This window comes from Oncorhynchus mykiss, chromosome 8 (genome assembly GCF_013265735.2).
Source record: "Oncorhynchus mykiss isolate Arlee chromosome 8, USDA_OmykA_1.1, whole genome shotgun sequence".
NCBI classification, from domain to species: Eukaryota; Metazoa; Chordata; class Actinopteri; order Salmoniformes; family Salmonidae; genus Oncorhynchus; species Oncorhynchus mykiss.
Window position 1 is genome coordinate 45,353,586 of NC_048572.1, and position 22,681 is coordinate 45,376,266.

At 42.5% G+C, this 22,681-nt stretch overlaps 1 protein-coding gene across 1 annotated transcript in view; it reads left to right on the plus strand.

Annotated features, from left to right (window-relative positions):
- myo10 (myosin X) overlaps positions 1-22,681 on the plus strand; it is a 258,704-nt gene that overhangs the window by 149,638 nt on the left and 86,385 nt on the right. The window contains exons 5-10 of the mRNA XM_036985483.1: positions 12,128-12,262; positions 15,333-15,457; positions 15,944-15,957; positions 16,155-16,239; positions 21,102-21,205; positions 21,805-21,934. Coding sequence (XP_036841378.1) covers positions 12,128-12,262; positions 15,333-15,457; positions 15,944-15,957; positions 16,155-16,239; positions 21,102-21,205; positions 21,805-21,934 — 593 coding nt within the window. The remainder of the gene's footprint in view (positions 1-12,127; positions 12,263-15,332; positions 15,458-15,943; positions 15,958-16,154; positions 16,240-21,101; positions 21,206-21,804; positions 21,935-22,681) is intronic.

Consider the following 22,681-nt stretch of genomic DNA (forward strand, 5'->3'; position numbering starts at 1 on the left):
AAACTAATCTAATCTGTTAGTAGTTGGACTTTTTGTATTCGTTACTGAGGTAGCTGTTCCAGTTTATATTATTCAGGTAGTCTCAATAATAAATCTTCCCTACCCCAGCAGACATTCTCAATGCAGTTTACAAGTGATTTAAGCGTCCAATTGTTGGATGTTCTCACTCTGGCTGTATCCCAATAGGAATTACACATCACATTGCAAGCCAGCATAATGTGACTTGCAGGCTTGATGTGGCCTGTAAACCAGGAGTTTCAGGAACACTGCATTGGGGTGTAACTAGGACCTCAACGGAAGGCCTTATGATATACAGTACCAGTCAAAAGTTTGGACACACCTACTCATTCAAGGGATTTTCTTTATTTTTACTATTTTCTAAATTGTAAAATAATAGTGAAGACATCAAAACTATGGAATAGCACATATGCAATCATGTAGTAACCCCAAAAAAGTGTTAAACAAATCAAAACATATTTTATATTTTTGATTATTCAAAGTAGCCACCCTTTGCCTTGATGACAGCTTTGCACACACTTGGCATTCGCTCAATTAAAAAAAAAAAAAACAGTTTTCACTTCGTCATTATGGGGTATTGTGTGTAGATTGATGAGGATTTTGTTTTATTTAATACATTTTAGAATAAGGCTGTAACGTACCAAAATGTGGAAAAAGTCAAGGGCTCTGAATACTTTCCGAATGCACTGTATGTGTATTAAAGTAGTTCAAAGTTAAGTATTTGGCCCCACATTCATCGCACGTATTGACTACATAGATGGTATACGATTCAGTTTATACATATGAGATGAGTAATGTAAGATATGTAAACATTATTAAAGTGCCATTATTAAAAGTGACTAGTGATCCATTTATTAAAGTGGCCAATGATTTGAGTCTGTATGTATAGTTATTTAACAGTCTGATGGCCTTGAGATAGCCTCGGTCCCTGCTTGGCCTCGGTCACTGCTTTGATGCACCTGTACTGACCGTGCCTTCTGGATGGTAGCGGGGTGAACAGGCTGTGGCTCAGGTGGTTGTTGTCTTTGATTATCTTTTTGGCCTTCCTGTGACATCGGGTGCTGTAGGTGTCCTGGAGGGCAGGTCATTTGCCCCCGGTGATGCGTTGTGCAGACCGCACCACCCTCTGGAGAGCCTTGCGGTTGAGGACGCTGCTGTTGCCATACCAAGTGGTGATACAGCCCGACAGGATGCGCTCAATTGTGCATCTGTAAAAGTTTGTGAGGGTTTTAGGTCACAAACCAATAAAAATATAATATGTTTCTAAACACTTCTACATTAATATACAGTGATTACGGATAATCCTGAATGAATCGTGAATAATGATGAGTGAGAAAGTTACAGAAGCACAAATATCATACCCCGAAGACATGCTAACCTCTCACCATGACAACCACACACAATTCAATATCACAAAATATTACATTTTAAATCACCCAGAGCTTTAAACCCTAGGCGTATTGTGTTATCTATTTTCAGTTCAATTCTGGGTTGAATTGAAACAATAGCTGTTGATGACTTTGCAAAATCCTATACTGTGGGTTTGCGCCCAGGCTCTGTCGTAACCGGCCGTGACCGGGAGGTCCGTGGGGCGACGCACAATTGGCATAGCCAATAGTAGTCAGGGTTAGGGAGGGTTTGGCAGGTAGGGAAATCCTTGTCTCATCGCGCACCAGCGACTCCTGTGGCGGGCCGGGCGCAGTGCGCGCTAACCAAGGTGGCAGGTGCACAGTGTTTCTTCCTACACATTGGTGCGGCTGGCTTCCGGGTTGGATGGCGCTGTGTTAAGAAGCAGTGCGGCTTGGTTGGGTTGTGTACCGGAGGATGCATGACTTTCAACCTTCGTCTCTCCCGAGCCCGTACGGGAGTTGTAGCGATGAGACAAGATAGTAGCTACTACTAAAAAAAACAATTGGATACCACGAAATTGGGGAGAAAAAGGGGTAAAAAATGCCCTCGGGGTTCTCTATGGTGTTTTAGGTCAGGGCGTGACTAGGGGGATTTCTAGTGAGTTTATTTCTATGTTGGTGTATGGTTCCCAATTGGAGGCAGCTGATAATCGTTACCTCTATTTAGGGATCATACTTAGTGTGTTCTATTCCCACCTGCGATGTGGGATATTGTTTTGTGTGAGTGCCTTTGTGTGCTACGATCGTTATATCTTTGTTGTTTTTTTTTTTTTTAGTTTCACAAACAATAAAAATGTGGAACTCTACTCACGCTGCGCCTTGGTCCAGTTATTTAAACGACGGTCGTGACAATATATGTTTGATAAAGTATGGTCACATTTCATTTGCTCTGTTAAACCTACCCTTTGGAATGACTTCAATAGCAACAGTCAATCCATTAAGTATTTAAATGTACATCTCTCAACACTTATTCTCACGATAGCACATTGGTAATAGTCAGTAACAAATATTATAACTAAGCAGGGTTGTCCCTGAATGGGAGACCGAAGGGTAGCTGTAGATATTATCCAGTAGGAGGTTCTTCCCAGCCTACAGATTTTTTTTCTGATAGTGTACTTAACATTGAAGATCTGACATTGATTTAAAGGTACATTTCAACATACTTTATACAAGGTTTGTCTATGTTGAAAATGTATTTTGTCACCATGATGACGTAGTCCTGTGGTGGAAATTTCCACATAAATTCCATGTCCCAATTCGTTGACAAATTACATTGAAACAATTTACATTCAACCAGTGTTGGTGTGCCCAGTGGGATCCTCTCTCCAATTCAACAGTTAACAATGTATTTAAAAGAAAAGAATGACAAGGTGGTCTCAAAAGTTATGGTTATAGACATTCATAAAAAAGTGAGCTAGTGAAATAAGTCATAAAGCCCTCAGCTCATATGTTCAACCTTCCTCTGTCGCCGCGTGTCTCAACCATAAACAGCGCTATCAAAACAGTGTCATTCATACAGTCACATTTACTAAATCGTACTCCACACTGTACTCAGACTTCTGTTCTCTGTAACTAAAAACACCTAGTTGCTGCGCCCCCCCACCCCCCCGCCTGCTAAAGAAGGTTTGACCTCTTGACCTCTCCAGCACTCTTGACACGCAGGTTATGAATGTGAGGGATCACAAAAATTGTGTGACGGGCGATATTAAATTCGACCTACTCCCCGGCTCAGAGTAAATATTTCTGTTAGAGAACATTCCAGATGTCCCACTGGACTGGCCTCTTCTTCTCATGCCTTCCGGTGGAGACAGAACATGGAAAATAGAGCTAATAGAAAAACTCTCAAAGCTGCAGCTTTAGTGATAAAAATTTTGACTTCACAGAAATCTTTGTCAGGTGACCTCACTAGAAGTTTCCCAGGTACAAATGTAGAATCAGCTTTCCCACCCCCAATCCTAACCTTAAACATTAGTGTAGAAAATGCTAGACTGATCCTAGATCGGCATCTAGGGGCAACTCCACCCTACACCAGAAGCACAGGATATGAGCCTTTTCTCTCTTTTCTGTGTGAGTCTCAGTTTCTATGTGGCTTTCTATGTGGCTCTCTGTAGCCTACAGTTGCACAAATGCCCCAGTAGTCTAAGGCTTTGCAGTGGTAGTCACAAGTAATTGCACATGGGCGTGCATAGTAGCGATGTCTCTGTAGGGACAAGAAGTTTCCCGATTTGACACTTGAAGAGTTAGTGGACTCGTGTTTTAATGTTTGGTGTGTGTTATGTACTTCGTATTTTGTGTGTGTTGGCCTTGGCCTTGCCGTCAGGGACCTCAGGGAGGAGGCTGGAGCAGACCGTCTATAAGCTGGCAGCTATTTTTTTTTTGCTCTGTCACCACAGACAGCACTTCCTGTGTGGGCCCCTGGCCCATTGTTTAGACAAACATGTCGCCCTGTCTGAGGCGAACAAGTTATCTTGATGTAATGCTACTGGAAGCTGAGGGTTGGCATGATTTTCACTTCTAATTTGAGACACCACACAACACTGTGAATGTCTGAATTAGCTGTGGGTATCGTTAAGGTTTGTATGTGTCTTTGAAACTTTGTTAACTAGTTTTACATTTGACACATTCATTCTGGAAGTTTCTTAGTGTCTGGCTGAGGGTTGTCAGATTTCTTAACCATGGAGATTTTGGAATGACATTGCTATTTATGTGCCTTTTTAATTATTTGTGTCTTGTCACTGAGTGTTCGGTTTGAGAATAATGAGTGAGCTTTTTTGTGCTTCACTATTTGTAATGAATTCCATTTGACAATGAATGCTTTCTTGGGCCAGGGTTTTTTTGGGCCAGGGTTTTTTTCGATCATGTATTCAATTACAAATGATGTATTTCTTGATTTGACCTCGTTGAAGTGGAATTGGCCTAAATGGTCATGGCATTGAGCCGAACATGACATTGTTTTACTAAGGATAACAAGTGTTTAACCCTGAACACACAGCAATTGTTTTTCTGCCCACAGCTACTGAGTTCAACTAACTAAATCAACTGGTTTGCAGGCCTACAGCAAAGCACGATAACAAGTGTAGGAGGAAGTGCAAGTAGCATAAGCTTTTGCTAGCTTAGATGCTATAGCTACTGCTGATGACTTCTCTTTGCTGCAGTAATGTATTTTTCTTCATTCAATACAACTTTCTTTTTATTTCATGAACGAGAGTCATCTTTTGCTCTGCACCATCATAACTTTAAATTGTTCAAATGCATGCGGCATATTTCATTACATCAGTCGCCTCTTCTACTCCTCTCTCAGCATGACAGTGGAAAAGGGAAATAGCTCAAAGCTAGAGACCTGTGGGAAATAGTCATGACCTTAGGGGGCGAAGGACGCATTAGGACGCAACGTCACCTCAGAGTCTCCCGGGGCAAACTGAGTACAGGAAGGGTGCACGGATAACGCTTGGAAGTACCCCATCAAGCATAGCCAAGGCCAAAGCCACGAGCAGGGAGTTCTTGTAGGAGAGGATCCTCAGATCCACAGCCTCCAGTGGTTCAAAGGGGGCTTCACACATCCCAAACCAAAGCTGAATCCGAAGTGGGCACAATAAGTCGACAGACGAGGACTGTGGTGGTCATGGAATCTTGTCAGCTGGTTATTGTCATGTCGAATGACTGCCGGTCTCATGGTAATTTACTGTGAATTAACATATACGCGTTTAACATAAACACGTTTAATCAACGTAAACACGTTTAACACGTAATGTACTGTTAATTAACATAAACACGTTAATTAACATAAACACGTTTAAACACCTTTGGAACATTGACATTTTAAAAAGTATTATAAATACATTTAATATACACCATCACAAAACATCCATTATTTATTTTAGGCAGGTCTAAAGAAACATGATATGAAGAAAATGTATTTCAGAAGAACAGAGTGAGTTGGCCTACTGTATGTTATCTGGCTATGTGCCATTCCATAGCCTGTAGGCTAGTTCATTTAGCAGACAAGATATGCTTATAAGTGCCATTATTTTCTAGTAAGAAGAATATAATTGAACTTAGCTGAATAAAATAGAAAGGATATTTTTCTGATTCTGGAGCAAGTGTGCGTATGTTGAGCGTAAAAGTGATCATTTAAAAAGTTCTATATGCTAGAGTTATTTGGCAACTTTAGTTGTGAATGATATAAACCTTAGAATGTGGGCTACATAGGCTATTGAAAAAGCTTGCACTCAATCAGGTAGGCTACTCTGGTTTTACACCAGAGCATGTGCTTAATAGGAGCAGCTGAGAAATAAATATAGTAGCAGCTGGGATCCTCCTCTTTTTAGTGGCAACCATCAAATCTCTGCTTTCACAGGATTGCATATTTAAATATCTTATAAGAAGACGTATTTCACTCCATGCATCAAGCACTGTTTGAGGAGCATGCAGCCTCTTGCTGCACAACAGGTGAAACTCTGTATGCCATGGGCTTTCCCAACCCTGTTTCTGCAGCTACCCAGTGCTTAATGTCCCCTCAATTACCCCGTGTTCCATGGTGTTCATAGGGTTCTAGGGAGGAATCAATCTCCCCACGGGGGGAGTAATAAGTTGAACTCCCCCATTGGTGGCTCATTACTCTGATTCATTGCTGATGAATCCTGCCTGGAGCTCACTACTCACTATGAGGTGCCTAATGATACAGGTAGTGGAATAGAGGTAACGAGCAGGGTTGAACACAACCATGCTATTATCCCACATACAGTCTCTGTGGTTCATATGAACCCCGAAATGAGCTGTTTGTCTCCAGCTCAACACTTTTCGTTCCTGTGAATTCGCTTGAATTACAATTGTCCCTGTCTGTTACCACAGAAGGGGTCTTGTTTTTCGGCGACACGGTCGAGAGTGGTGGAAACAGACAAAAAAACAATCTTTCCCATCCAAAAGGTAGCGTCCCACCCCTTCAAATAGCAGATGATGGGAGGCTAGCTGTCTGATCTGACCAATGGCGCAAATGTGCAATGTTGCTCCTAGATCATCCGAACAGTGACATTGGGGTACAGGTTACAATTTGTTGTGTGTCCCCCTCACTTCTGTGGCATCATCACGTGGACTGTTCACGAAGCCTTGGCGTCCGTTTTGAGGGAGGAAATATCCTCCCTTCTCCAGAAGCAAGCAATCCAAGTGGTTCCTATGTCGGAGATAGAGGGGTATTTCCTGGATCCGAAAAGGGATGGAACTTTGCAAAGCCATTCTAGACGCCCATGCCCTCAACAAACACCTCAGAGTCTACAAATTCAGAATACTCACAAGGCGCTGGCTAATAGAGTGGATTGGCTGGTGGTGGCAGAGAAAACAGTATTACACATCCATGCTACTGTCCTGTATTCAGTCTCTAGGCTTCATAAGAAACCAAAAAAAGAGCTGGCTACATCTCAGCGCATTCCCCTTTTGGGTCTCGAGCTAGTTTCACTCGCGTATCGTGATCATCTATCCCCACAGAGGGCGTCCGGGCCCTGCTCAGACAAGTTTTGGCTGGGGTCACACAGGGCGTTTTCGACAGTGCCTACGCCTACTGGGGATGATGGCCGCTGTGATGGAAGTCGCTCCCCTGGGGCTATTGTTGATGCAGCCTTTCCAGCACTGAGGCTAGCCACTCACCTGGCAGCTTAAAATGGTCGCTTCAGGTGTGACCTACTGGCCCAGTGGTGGGAATTGATGTTGCCACTCATCCCCTTAAAAGGGTGTGCACCAAGGGTGTGCACCGGCTCAGATCAGTCTCTACTAGGGCTGTTACAGTGACCGTATTACCGGTTTCAGGACAGCAGTAAAATTCCACTTGACTCTGTAATCTCATTTTATGCACTCTGGACATGCGTTTGTAGTACCCAACTCGGTACTCGGCCCTCTATTGTTCCTCTAACCACTCTGACACCAATGCAAATGCAATCAAAAATAACATCAAACCCTTATCACCAAGACAGGTTCATGCTTTTAAAACTCACCTCACTGTGATTTATCAATTTTAAGAAAGAAGTTCAACAACAGGTTGAAACTGAGTGGAAAACATATCTCACCACCATGCGTTTCCTCTCTCTTCTTCATTCCTTTCTCGAGAGCACAGAGAGAAGGGCTATCAACAGTTTAATTAAATATGTTTTGTTGTGAAAACATATTACTATCGATGTTCCCGAACAGATTTCACTTGGTTTCCCAAATTAAACATGGACAAGCTCCCAATGTACCGTGAGACTGTATAGCCTGCATGAAGCCCAGGGGGGTCCGGCAATGGCTGACATAGTAACAAACGTGGGGGCACTGTCATCACAGTAATGTTTTTGTGGAAGGGTGCACTGGTTGCTCAGACCCGTGCTAAGGCCCCTCGCTCTAGGGTGGAACTGCTTCCTCATTGGAGGTGCATGCAAACCCCACTTCCTCCAATCCCTCCAACTCCAGGATTTGGAAATAGGAATGGGGCTGCCATAATGCCGGAGGAACACTAGTAAACTTCATCTGCCGGAAGTTATGCATACTAGCCAATGTTAGCCATGAGGCTTTTAGTCTAAGCTAGGCTAGCTAGCTAGCACGGTCCGTTTAGAATAACCAGGTAACTTAACGCTACGTATACTAAACAAGAGAGCTACCCAAGCAATTCCACCGTGGGGAGGCATGAATAGCTGGCAGTAGCTAAACTGGCTGGTACGCTAGGCAGCGATTGTTTAGCTAGTCTGGTCTCTAAAGTCTACGTAGAACCGAATCACCGAGGTGGGACTGGATCCTTCATCGACAAGTCTGGGAAGAGAGGCAAGCGGTGATTGACCAAAGCAGACCAAGATGGCGGGGGGTACCCATGGCCGCCTTCTCTGATGGAGTAGCCTCCCGTAACCCCGGCAGAGCGCACAGAAGCCGGGATAAGGGCGGGCAGCTACCGCATACACCACGCCCAGGTAGACAACAGTTGTTTCGACCAAACAAGGACCCAATCCATCTCCACATCCCGCAACTCAGTCGAGGTACGGAACCCGGGAGAAGAAGTCACTATCAGACACACCAAGCCCCCTCAAGAATGTTACATGATTGCCAAGAGAACCTGCGCCGTGGACTAGGGGAACAGTGCCAGTCGCAGACGGTGTCACTGTTACTGACACCGTCCCCTAATCCCGCACACAAATTGATTCAAGCGAGGGCAGCCAGAGCATGCCCCGAGCTGAGACATACAAGACAACAAACATGAGTATCTTTTTATCCATTTGGGCATGGTCGCGAACTCAAGCACGGCTTGTTAGCCTTTGTCGTTTCAGTCATTGCTAAAGCCAGGTCAAGCAATCCGAAGAATAACTCATTGGTTTGTGGTTAGGAAACTAGGAGAACAAATACAAACTCAAGCACACAACGTCCAGGGGGTGAGCGCGCTCTGCCACAAATGGACAGTTTCGTTGGCAAAGTCAGATAGTCTGTTCTCCGCCCCCAAAAAAATTGTAACTTGAATCGTTCCTGCTAAGTCTAAGGTAAAGAGAGGAAGAATTGAATGAATGAATCTGAGCTTCACGGTTATCACCTGTGGAAGACGGAGATTCCAGTGAGGCATGATTTTCTTTGACATTGTCGGGCATGATTTTAGTTATTCAGTCAGTCGCAAGAGAGCGACTCCCCGTGGTTGTGTTGTACCGAGAATACCGACTGAAAGGGAACCATGCAAGCAGTCTTTTGAATGATTAACTTCTTATTTTAAATCAACTCTAGAGCAACTGTATTGCTCTCTGCACAGTATTGTTTGTTCAGGGTGTGCAGGGTTTTGTTTTAGCCTAGCAATTATACGCATGATTCAATTAATCAAAATCCAGATGAGCAAGAAATTGGAACAAAAGCCTGCTCACCCTGTAGTTAATCTGCACAGGTGTTGGTGAGCAATGGTTCAGTACAGTATACACTGAGTGTACAAAACATTAAGAACATCTTCCTAATATTGACTTGTATCCTCCTTTTGTCCTCAGACCAGTCTCAATTCGTCGAGGCATGGACTTTACAAGGTGTCCAAAGCAATCCACAGGGATGCTGACCTATGTTGACTCCAGTGCTTCCCACAGTTGTGTCAAGTTGGCTGGATGTCCTTTGGGTGGTGGACCATTCTTCATACACACGGGAAACTGTTGAGCGTGAAAAACCAAGCAGCAGTGCATGTTTTTGACACAAACCGGTGTGCCTGGAACCTACTACGATACTCCATTCATACACTTACATTTTTTGTCTTGCCCATTCACCCTCTGAACGATAAACATACACAATCCATGTTTCAATTGTCTCGAGGCTTAAAAAATCTTCTTTAACAAGCGCCGTCAATAAGGGATTATAGTTTTCACCTGGATTCACCTGGTCAGTCTATGTCATGGAAAGAGCAGGTGTCGTTAATGTTTTGTATATTCAGTGTAGTCTACTTACTAATGTTTTGTAGTGTGCAATGAAACCTCTAGTGGTAAAATGGTGAATATCCTGTATGTTGAGAATGTTTCAGATGTGGGAAAATCTTCAGGACGTGAATGCAAAACCTATTTGTCAGTTAGTTAGTCATTTACATTTCACCCATATTGTTAACATGTGTTTATTCACGCAAACACTCACGCAAACACACACACACACGCACACGCACACGCACACACACACACACACACACACACACACACACACACACACACACACACACACACACACACACACACACACACACACACACGGGGTGGCAGTGTAGCCTAGTGGTAGCGTTGGACTAGTAACCGGAAGGTTGCAAGTTCAAATCCCCGAGCTGACAAGGTACACATCTGTCGTTCTGCCCCTGAACAGGCAGATAACGCACTGTTCCTAGGCCATCATTGAAAATAAGAATTTGTTCTTAACTGACTTGCCTAGTTAAATAAATAAAATACACATACAAATACATACATACATGAAAGCAAGTAAGGCATTGTTTTAAATGCCATATGAAGAGTGCAAAGCATTCTTGAAACATTCTTGAAACACATCTGGCTTATCATACATTATCACCATCATTGTTGTGGCTAGACTCAATCAAGGGCATGCTATCAAGAAACCCTTGATATAGCTGAAGGCTGGAGACTAAAATGTAAGGGATATGCTGTCAAGGACATGTGTGAGTGTGCATGCGTACATTAGTGGAGGCTCCTCAGAGGAGGAAGCGGAGGACCATCCTCCTCAGTGAATTTCATAAGAAAATAGTGGAACATTAAAGTTATCCTTCTTACAACTATAATAAATATATTAAAATGTCACCAAATAATTGATTGAAACACACTGTTTTACAATGAAGGTCTACAGCAGCCTCAACATCACTAGCTTCTGTCCTCCTCTGGGTACATTGACTTTAATACAAAACCTAATTATGATAACTTCAGGAAGACGTCCCCAACCTATCAGAGCTCTTGCAGCATGAACTGACATTTTGTCCACTCAATCAAAGTATCAGAGAATGAATCTAGTACTGACGCATAAGCCACACTTAGCAGGCACTGCAGTGCGTAGAATGTGATGAGTATTTGACTCAAAGAGAGAGAAAGAAAATAGTTCAACCATTTTGAACAAATATATTTTTTCCAAAATTAAGGAGAAGCAAGAGAGATAGAGAGAGAAAGCTAGATATATTTGGTTGTATTTTTTTTAACACCCGGCTCAAACAGAGGGATGCTATGTTAGCTAGCTGGCTGTGGCTATCCAACACTGGAACTCTTCCAAGTCAAGGTAAGCTTTTGGTTTTATTAATGTATTGCCTCTGGTGCCTGCCGGTGTAACTGCTAAACTGCTTTCTGACTACACTGTACTGTGTAATTGTTGCGAGTTTACTAATGCATTAGTGCTTAGTAGTCTTGTTTACTTTGACATAACAATGATGTAGGCAGTGTGTAGCCATTAGCAGTCATGATATGAAGGTTTGGCTTGGAAAGTGTTTTTTCCCCTGGTCACATACAGCTGATGTGTTGTGCACTGAAGTCCTCAAGCGAACGGAAAAGGTGAGAGGAGGAGAGCGCGTAGATAGATAACGAGCAAAGTCATCATGCTGTTTTTATGTGGCTGCTATGAACTTTTTGCATGTGATCAGGGCTGTATTCATTTTGCCGATTCTGTTGAAAAACGTTTCTTAAACGGAAGCAAACGGAACAAACCGGGATAAACGTACCTGAATTTGTTCAATAGAAACTCTCATTTACAACTGTTGGACTAATGATTACACCCTAGATCATGCAGGCAAGAGTGTGCAAGGCGGTATTAAATTTGTCACAGTCTTGTCACTTTGATTACTCAAAATTCTCTCGATCTGTGCACCTACGTTGTAAAATAGCCTAGGTTGAAGCAACCTCATGATGGGTACAGGGAAAAATATAGTATTATGAAGTAACCTGAACCTATCGATGTAACATTGAACTGGGTGAATGGAATATGAATGACAGTCATCCAATATGCTGTAACAGAAATAAGGCCATGCTAATAAAATAAAAATCATCCTCCCTCATGTTAAACGGCATCGACCGCCACTGACGTTCATGTGTGTGTGCGCGCAAGCATGTGTGCGTGTGTGTACGTGTATTCATGACTCCTTTCCCATTTCGACATGCCTTTTACATTATGTACCAGTCCCATTCTACAGCGTTGAATAACGAAAGATCAAATGAATCCAAATCATTCAAACTCTTTCTTTCTCCTTTCCTCTCCAGTGGAGAGAGTGGAGCGGGTAAGACAGAGAGCACCAAGCTGATCCTGAGGTTCCTGTCGGCTATGAGTGAGCACTCCCTGGAGCTCTCCTCAACAGACAGGACGTCACACGTGGAGGAGGACCTCCTGGAGAGCAGGTATGTGTTTACATAGCTAAGGACTTGTGAAGAGCAGAATCAACAACCTATGAGTAACCTCTAAGCACTTGCTTTTGAGAAGGAAAAGGCCAAATCATTTTTATTCAGTGAGTCAATCATCGCTATCTTAATGCAACCCCGAAAAGTCCCAATGGGCCAGTCTGGTCCCAAGTAAGGTAGATATTTTTTGGCCCAGGGTGGGCTTTTTGGGGAACAGGTCTCAGAGGTGGAGAGGTGTGTCAGAGGTCAGAGGTGTGTCTTTAGGCCAAACAGGGGGGTAAAGTTGTATGGTGTAAGCAAGCCATAAGTAAAAGGTGTTAGTACTCATTTTAGGTGTTGGTACTTATTTGCATTTGACAGTATTTGTATTTTATTATGGATCCCCATTAGTTCCTGCCAAGGCAGCAGCTACTCTTCCTGGTGTCCAAACACATTAAGACACTTATATTACATATAAACAAAATATAATCCGGTGCTTCGTATAACACTGTCACACCACCACATATCCACAACACAAAATGTATGTTACCACTAAACAACAATATTACAATGTGTGTGTGTGTATAGAGTGTGTGTGCTAGCGCTCTTGTGTGTCTGTACCTGTGTGTACCTGTGTGTGTGTCTCTTCACAGTCCCCGCTGTTCCATAAGGTGTATTTGTATCTGTTTTTAAAATCTGATTCCACTGCTTGCATCAGTTACCTGATGTGGAATAGAGTTCCATGTAGTCATATAGTACTGTGTGCCTCCCATAGTCTGTTCTGGACTTGGGGATTGTGAAGAAACCTCTGGTGGCATGTCTTGTGGGGTTTGCATGGGTGTCTGAGCTGTGTGCTAGTAGTTTAAACAGACCGCTCAGTGCAGTCAGCTTGTCAACACCTCTTACAAAAACAAGTAGTGATGAATGTAATCTCTCCTCCACTTTGAGCCATGAGACATTGACATGCATATCATTGATGTTAGCTCTCTGTGTACATTTAAGTCCCGCTTTTGGAACCTGACCACATGACTGAACAGTATGTGTGTGACAAAACTAGGGCCTGTAGGACCTGCCTTGTTGATAGTGCTGTTAAGAAGGTAGAGTAGCGCTTTATTATGGACAGACTTCTCACCATCTTAGCTACTGTTATATCAACATGTTTTAATCATGACAGTGTACGATCCAGGGTTACTCCAAGCAGTTTAGTCACCTCAACTTGCTCAATTTCTACATTATTCATTACCAGATATAGTTGAGGTTTAGGGTTTAGTGAATGATTTGTCCCTAATATAATTATTTTAGTTTTAGAAATATTTAGGGCTAACTTATTCCTTGCCACCCATTCTGAAACTAACTGCAACTCTTTGTTAAGCGTTGCAGTGATTTCACTCGATGTAGTAGCTGACGAGTATAGCGTTGAGTCATCCTCATACATAGACCCTAGCACCCTCTGTGTTCTGTTAGACAGGTAACTCTTTATCCACATTATACCAGCAGCAGACTATGATCGATAATGTCAAAAGCCACACTGAAGTCTAACAAAACAGCCCCCACAATCTATCATCAATTTCTCTCAACCAATCATCAGTCATTTGTGTAAGGGCTGTGCTCGTTAAATCTCCTTCCCTATAAGCGTGCTGATTTTTTTGTTGTCTATTTGTTTACTGTAAAATGGCATTGTATCTGGTCAAACACCATTTTTTCCAGAAGTTTACTTACAGACTGATTGGTTGGCTATTTGATCCAGTAAAGGAGGCTTTACTATTCTTGGGGAGCGGAATGACTTTTACAGAGTGGCAAGTAGCCTAGTGGTTAAGAGGTTGTAACTGAAAGATTGCTTGTTTGAATCTTCGAGCTGGCAAGGTGAAAAATCTGTTCATGTGCCCTTGAGCAAAGCACTTACCCCTATCCAGTCGCTCTGGATAAGAGTGTCTGCTAAATGACTAAAATGTAAATGTAAAATGCTTCCCTCCAGGCCTGAGGGCACACACTTTCTAGTAGGCTTAAATTGAAGATATGGCAAGTAGGAGTGGCAATATCGTCTGCTATTTTCCTCAGTAATTTTCCACCCAAGTTGTCAGACCCCGGTAGCTTGTCATTGTTGATTAGACAACAATGATTTGTTCACTTCTTCCACACTCACTTTACACAATTCAAAATTACAATAATTTGATCAGTTATACTTGGATGTGTAATGTCAGGGTTTGTTGCTGGCATGTCATGCCTAAGTTTGCTAATCTTGCTAATAAAAAATCATGAAAGTAATTGGCAATATCAGTGGGTTTTGTGATGAATGAGCCAACTGGTTCAATGAATAATGATTGCCTTTTTGCCCAAAATGTCATTTAAGATGCTCCAAAGCCTTTAACTGTCATTCTTTATATAATTTATCTTTGATTCGTAGTATAGTTTCTTCTTCTTTTTATTCAGTTTAGCCACATGATTTCTCAATTTGCAGTACGTTTGCCAATCAGTTGGCAGCCAGACTTATTTCTCATTCCTTTTGCCTCATCCCTTTCAACCATATAATTTTTCAATTCCTCCTCAATCCACGGGGATTTAACCATTTTTACGTTTTAATGGGTGCATTAGTAACTGGAATATGAATTTCATAAATGTGTCAAGTGCACCGTCTGGTTGCTCCTCATTACACACCAGACCAACAAACAGTATTTACATCATCAACATATGAATCACTACAAAACTTATTGTATGACCTCTTATACACTATATTAGGCCCAGCCTTTGGAACTCTGGTTTTCCTAGACATGGCTACTATATTGTGATCACTACATCCTATGGATCTGGATACTGCTTTAAAGCAAATTTCTGCAGTACAATATTCTATTGGCTCTATATTAATTATTGGACAGCACCTGCCTACTTTATGTACAGATTGTAAAACATTTTCAGTCATTTAACTTTTTGGAAAGAAAGTATTTTTCCAACCTTATCTAGTTGCAGGTGCATGGAGGATGTAAAAAAAAACATTATTTGAAAAAGACACTCCAGCTCGCTGCCAATATTCTTATTTCAACAATTTAGTGGACTTTCTCTATCTCTCTCTGTCTCTCTCTCTCTACTCCTTTAGCCCAATCATGGAAGCCTTCGGCAACGCCAAGACCGTCTACAACAACAACTCTAGCCGGTTTGGGAAGTTTGTTCAACTGCACTTCTGTCAGAAGGGCAACATCCAAGGCGGTAAAATCGTGGACTGTATCCTTTACTACGCTATTAACATCCATAGTGTGGACAGAATTATGTTTTCTACATGTCCTGTTCAAGTTCCTATACGAAATGCTGCAAACTGCTGCCAAGCACTCTTCAGTGAAGGGTTTAGGTGATGATTTATTAGCGTGCTTTATTAGTGTGCAGTGTGGTGTTCTAGTTTCAAACATATGACAATCTCTGTTCTGGTGAGTTAGAGAATGGGACAATCAATGACTAGGTGTCGAGATAGAAAACTCTGCTTTCTCTCTGGAACTATTTTCCCTCCTATCTTTTCACCTACTTTGAGGTGTGACTCTCCCTCTCTCTTTTCTCTCTCCACTCTCTCATCTGTCTGTATATTTCTCTCTCCTTCATCTTCCCTTCTTCTTTCTGAAAATCTATGCCAGATAATTGTCATACATGAATCTCAATGTGGAGCATCCGACTTTCTAAAGGTAATATATGCCTTAACTACCACCTTTCTGTGCAAAGACCTCCTAGAGAAGGTAAATATTATCTTTCTCTCTCTGTCTCTCTCTCTCAATCGCTCTTTCCCCATTATCCCCTCTCTCTGCCTCTGGCAGTCGGTCGGTCTCTCTCCCTTTCTCTCTGTCTCTGTCTCTCTCTCTCTCTCCAATGTCATTGTGTTGCTATGTGTCCTGTTGGAGGTGTGCGTTGATGGTTGTGTCCTCTGCCCTATCAGAATCGAGTTGTTAGGCAGAATCCAGGGGAAAGGAACTATCACATCTTCTATGCACTTCTGGCTGGAACCAATGCAGAACAGAGGGGTGAGTGACAATATGATACATGGGTCAAACCAAAACATAACAGAAGCTATCTCGTAGTTTATTTTCTACATGGGGCAAAAAGGCCCCCAAAGTAAGATCCAAGCCCACTTTAGCTTCAAAACATTGAAACCAATAATAGCCAAACTTTATAAGATCTGGTGGCCTGCCTCGCCTAAATCGAATAAAATGTTATTTGTCACGTGTTTTGTAAACAACAGGTGTAGACTAACAGTTAAATACTTACTTATGGGTATTTTTCCAACAATGCAGAGTTAAAGATTATTCAATTCCATAAAAAAAATTGAAATAGTGATACGAGGAATAAATACACAGTGAATAACAATACCAAGTAAAAATAACATGGTTATATAAGGGGCGAGTGTGAAATTGTGTGTGAGTGTGTATGTGACATCATTATGCATATGCATGCGTGCGTGCTTGTGTGTGTGTAGAGCCCAGTGTGTGTGCATAGTCAGTGCAAGGTAGCAAGAGGGTGCAAAAAAGGGTCAATGCAGGTTAGTCCAGGTAGCCATTTGATTAGCTTAGCAGTCTTGCTTAGCTGTCTTATGGCTTGGAAGTAGAAGCTGTTCAGGGTCCTATTGGTTCCAGACTTGGTGCACTGGTTGCTGTGCGGTAGCAGAGAGAACAGTCTATGGCTTAGAAGTAGAAGCTGTTCAGGGTCCTGTTGGTTCCATACTTGGTGCACTGGTTGCTGTGCGGTAGCAGAGAGAACAGTCTATGGCTTGGAAGTAGAAGCTGTTCAGGGTCCTGTTGGTTCCAGACTTGGTGCACTGGTTGCTGTGCGGTAGCAGAGAGAACAGTCTATGGCTTGGAAATAGAACCTGTTCCGGGTCCTGTTGGTTCCAGACTTGGTGCACTGGTTGTCGTGCGGTAGCAGAGAGAACCGTCTATGGCTTGGGGGTCCTGGATGGCAAGGAGCTCGACCCCAGTGATGTACTGGGCCGTACTCACCACCCTCTGTAGCTCCTTGCGGTCGGGTGCCTTGCAGTTGTCGTACCAAACGGTGATGCAGCCAGTCAAGATGCTCTCAATGGTGCAGCTGTAGAATTTTTGAGGATCTCAGGGCCCATGCAAAATCTTTTCAGCGTCCTGAGGGGCAAGAGGCGCTGTAGTGGCCTCTTCACAACAGCGTGGGTGTGTTTGGACCATGTTAATTCCTTAGTGATGTGGACACCGAGGAACTTGAAGCTATTGATCCTGCTCTACTACAGCCCCATCGATGTGGATGGGGGCGTGCTCACCCCTCCGTTTCCTGGAGTCCACGATCAGCTCTTAACTGATGTTGAGGGAAAGGTTGTTGTCCTGGCACCACACTACCAGGTCTCTGACCTCCTCCCTATAGGATGCCTTATCGTTGTCAATGATCAGTTCCTACCATCATCGTGTTGTCAGCAAACTTGACGATGGTGCTGGAGCCGTGCACGGCAATGCAGTCTTGGGTGAACAGGGAGTCCAAGAGGGGACTAAGCACACACCTCTGATGGGGCCCCATGTTGATGGTCAGCTTGACGAATATGTTGTTGCTTAGCCTCACTACCTGGAGGCGGCCCGTCAGGAAGACCAGGATCCAGTTGCAGAGGGAAGTGTTTGGTCCCAGGGTCCTGAGCTTGGTGATGAGCTTGGAGGGGACTATAGTGTTGACTTTTCACATAGGTGTTCCTCTTGTCCAGGTGGGAGAGGGCATTGTGGAGTGCAATAGAGTTTGCATCATCTGTGGATCTGTTGGGGCAGAATGCGAATTGGAGTGTGTCCAGGGTGTCTGGGATGATGGTGTTGATGTGATTCATGGCAAGCCTTTCAAAGCATTTCATGCTATATATGTCGACATGTGTTTCTCCTACAGTGGTTCTTCCTTTAAAAGTTTTGAGCTTATGCTGCGACCATTTGTGGTAGATGGTGGCATTCTGTCATTGCACAACACTATCACAAGGGGGAGGTAGAACGCTAACCTATCGGTAGTCTAAACTGCAGCAATTAATGGAGACGTTTTCAGTCTGAGAGTCTCTCCTCTGCCACTAGAGTCCTGCATCAGGCAACAACAAAATAAACTGTTGATTGTCCTGGAGTTAAGAGACAACTTGGTTAAATACAATGGGGGAATTTCACTTGACATGTGGACTGACGATTTTCGGATAATAGGCACGGTGGGCTTTTGGTTTCTCTCCCTCTTAAAAAAACAGAAATAAATCATGCTAAATAACAAGCTGGCTTTATTTACAAATTAGTAAGAATGTCTCACCCCATGTTCAAGAATGGCCTTTTTCCCTTTTTTCAAATTACAATCGCTCACTTTCGGTTTTTTGAAACGAAGCCATAGAAAGTTGGTTGCAATTTCAGTAGGAAAAAAAGTAAGGAACTTGTCTGTCGGCCCTGCATTTAAGACCAAAATTGGTTAAAGAAAATTGTGATTAAATAAAAATATATACCAGTTTCATTTAAGGACCGAAGAATTGACAGCTGTGCCATATAGATTGCAAAATAATTGGGAAACAATTTTTGATATACCAATTCCATGGCACGTGGTTTATGAATTAACACGCAATTTTCCATTCCTCCTGAAAGCCCTAATATTAAAAACAGCCAAATGCATTCTCTCCGTCACCCACACGCACTTTAAACATTTGGATAATAAAGCATTTAAAGGCTGACATTGGTGGATTTTAATACTTCTGACAACCAAAATTCTAACTCCCAGAAGGCATGGATTATTAGAACCTACTGCAAGCCTAAAAGCTATGGGTACAAACAAAGTTTCCATGATGGGTTATTAGCAGGACAATAGACTCTTCAACCAACTATCAGCAGGACAATAGGCTCTTCCCATGCAAATGAACTGAATCCCCAAAAAACATTTCCACTGCATTTCAACCCTGCCCCAAAAGAACGAGCTGACATCATGTCAGTGATTCTCTCGTTAACACAGGTGTGAGTGTTGACGAGGACAAGGCTGAAGATCCCTCTGTCATGCTGATTGAGTTTGAATAACAGACTGGAAGCTTAAAAAGGAGGGTGGTGCTTGGAATCATTGTTCTTCCTCTGTCTACCATGGTTACCTGCAAGGAAACACGTGCCGTCACCATTGCTTTGCACAAAAAGGGCTTCACAGTCAAGGATATTGCTGCCAGTAAGATTGCACCTAAATCAACCATTTATTGGATCATCAAGAACTTCAAGGAGAGCGGTTCAATTGTTGTGAAGAGGACTTCAGGGCGCCAAGAAAGTCCAGCAAGCGCCAGGATCGTCTCCTAAAGTTGATTCAGCTGCGGGATCGGGGCACCACAAGTACAGAGCTTGCTCAGGAATGGCAGCAGGCAGGTGTGAGTGCATCTGCATGCACAGTGAGGCGAATACTTTTGGAGGATGGCCTGGTGTCAAGAAGGGCAGCAAAGAAGCCACTTATCTCCAGGAAAAACATCAGGCACAGACTGATTTTCTGCAAAAAGTACAGGGATTAGACTGCTGAGGACTGGGGTAAAGTCATTTTCTCTGATAAATCCCCTTTTCGATTGTTTGGGGCATCCGGAAAAAAGCTTGTCCGGAGAAGACAAGGTGAGCGCTACCATCAGTCCTGTGTCATACCAACAGTAAAGCATCCTGAGACCATTCATGTGTGGGGTTGCTTCTCCACCAAGGGAGTGGGCTCACTCACAATTTTGCCTAAGAACACAGCCATGAATAAAGAATGGTACCAACACATCCTCCGATAGCAACTTTTCCCAACCATCCAGGAACAGTTTGGTGACGAACAATGCCTTTTCCAGCATAATGGAGCACCTTGCCATAAGGCAAAAGTGATAACTAAGTGGCTCGGGGAACAAAACATCGATAATTTGGGTCCATGGCCAGGAAACTCCCCAGACCTTAATCCCATTGAGAACTTGTGGTCAATCCTCAAGAGGCGGGTGGACAAACAAAAACTAACACATTCTGACAAACTCCAAGCATTGATTATGCAAGAATGGGCTGCCATCAGTCAGGATGTGGCCCAGAAGTTAATTGACAGCATGCCAGGGCGGATTGCAGAGGTCTTGAAAAAGAAGGGTCAACACTGCAAATATTGACTCTTTGCATCAACTTCATGTAATTGTCAATAAAAGCCTTTGACACTTTTAAAATTCTTGTAATTATACTTCAATATGCCATAGTAACATCTGCCCAAAATATCTAAAGACACTGAGGTAGCAGACTTTGTGAAAATTAATATTTGTGTCATTCTCAAAACTTTTGGCCACGACTGTCCAGCGCCAACTTTTGAAAGCCAGTCACCGCTTCCCCCCACCCCCCATGTTAACAAAACGTATTCTCCTATTTTCTCCTCGTTAAATAAACGGTACTGTAGTTGCCCAGATACTTCCCACCTTTCCCTCAGCTATACATCCATGGCTCTTCCTATAACATCTGCCTCCATCTAATCCTTGTTTCGTGTTACTGAATTAGGCGCTGTCTGTCAGATGTATAATTTTGTATTTTGGGGGGGAATAGAAACACCATTATATTAATCAAATTAATTAAGCTACATTTCTTAAAATAAATCCTGTATTCTATGTTCTTACAAAAAAAGTTTTTAAATTCTCTAGTACAGACAATATAAAAACAGTCAAATGCTTCTCAAAGATGCCCTCTGGTGGTCAAACTCTCACCAACTAGCATTAATGACAACAATGGTATGACACTTACAGTAAATAACGTGCCATAGAATTCTGCGGCAGCACACAAGCTGTGCTGTAGTACCACACAACTTTTAAAGGAAGAACCACTGTATATAATGTTAGGAGAAACACTGGATTATACAACAATTACACTTTTAACCCATTATTGAGTCTTTCTTTTTTCCATGACAGAGGCCTTCAGTTTTTCACCACCAGAGAATTACTACTACCTAAAGCAATCTGGCTGTGTGGCAGACAAGACAATCAACGACAAAGACACTTTTCAGGATGTACTGGTATGGCCCTCCCATCTCTATCAATGGTTTATTGTTGATGATACAGTTCAGGGCATTCAAAAGTTACTTTCTGCAGCAAGCGGTACATTTTTAACCGAACATTCGTGAGGTGATGCCAAGCGCCAAGTTCATTAGCAATCATCTAACAAATAACCCATACATTTAAATACATTTCTGAAATATGCCCATGGCAATGTTACATCCACTTTGAAGCAAATGTCGTTTTTTGCTAATATACAGTACTTTTTTTGTTCACTTTTTATTGCCCAGAACGGTTGTAAAAAATTTACATTAGTGGAACTACAATTTGAAAATGTCAATGACAGGGTCTTGCCACAGGGTCTTACAGCTGCACCTCATACCATAGAGACACTAAAGCACCAGATTCCACTTATAGTGGTCTGGATTCAACTTTACTTGGTTTGTTCAGGGATATGGTAATGAATTGAATTAAATTGTGTCTGGACAGATTGAATATATGGGAAAACTAGGATATATTGTGTGATTTGATTTTTTATTCGATTTTTTTTCTTGGGGGCACAACTGCCTTTTTTTGGCAGCATCAACATTCTGTTCATTTGTGTTGTTTTCCATCCCAGAATGCAATGCGGACCATGCAGTTCACAGAGGAGAATATCTGGGAGATCCTTCGCCTCCTGGCAGGAATTCTTCATGCCGGGAATATCGAGTTTATGACGGCCGGAGGAGCTCAGGTCTCTTCCAAAACAGGTTAATGTCTCTCCTCTTTTCTCTCCTTCCTCTCCTCCCCCCTTTTTCCTTGAGGTACTACCTATGATATGCTACTTTCCTTGAGATTCTCCCTATCCCTGTCCTAGTTCTGGGTTGTCCAAGTTTTAAGAACTGCGCTGAGATTAGCTCTCCCCTATGCCTTAGCGCTAAGGTAACCTTAACCTTTTGCCTCAGCTAAACAATAATATTCTGCCTAGTGCCCACAAAGCTTTGAAATGTGATATGTAATGAACATACTCGTATATCAACCTTAACTGTCATAACAAGATTGGTGTTTAGAAATAACCTTGATTTAATCACATTATGAATAAATGCATCTAGAGCAGTGGTCACCAACCTTTTCTGAGTCAAGATACTTTCACAGTCAAATATGATCTACCACTTAGATTATATAAAAAAAAACATTATTTAAAAAATATAACATTAACCCAATAAAAACAGTTGTGTAGGAATGAGGTTTGTGCAGTGAGCCTAATACATTATCACAGCATATTGGATATATGCCTGGCCTGCCAATGTTGTTCTTCTCAGAACATATTAGATTTCAAATCTCCAGTTTTGATTTAAAAAAAAATCAGTTGGTGTAGCATTTGCAAGGCACAACTGAGCATAAGTTGAAATAATTCATAAATAATTCGCTTTTTTATTTTACTGGACTGATGGTACCTGAATCTGATGGTCATGGTGCTTTCAAGACAACTGGGAACTCGGAAAAGACAAGGTCAA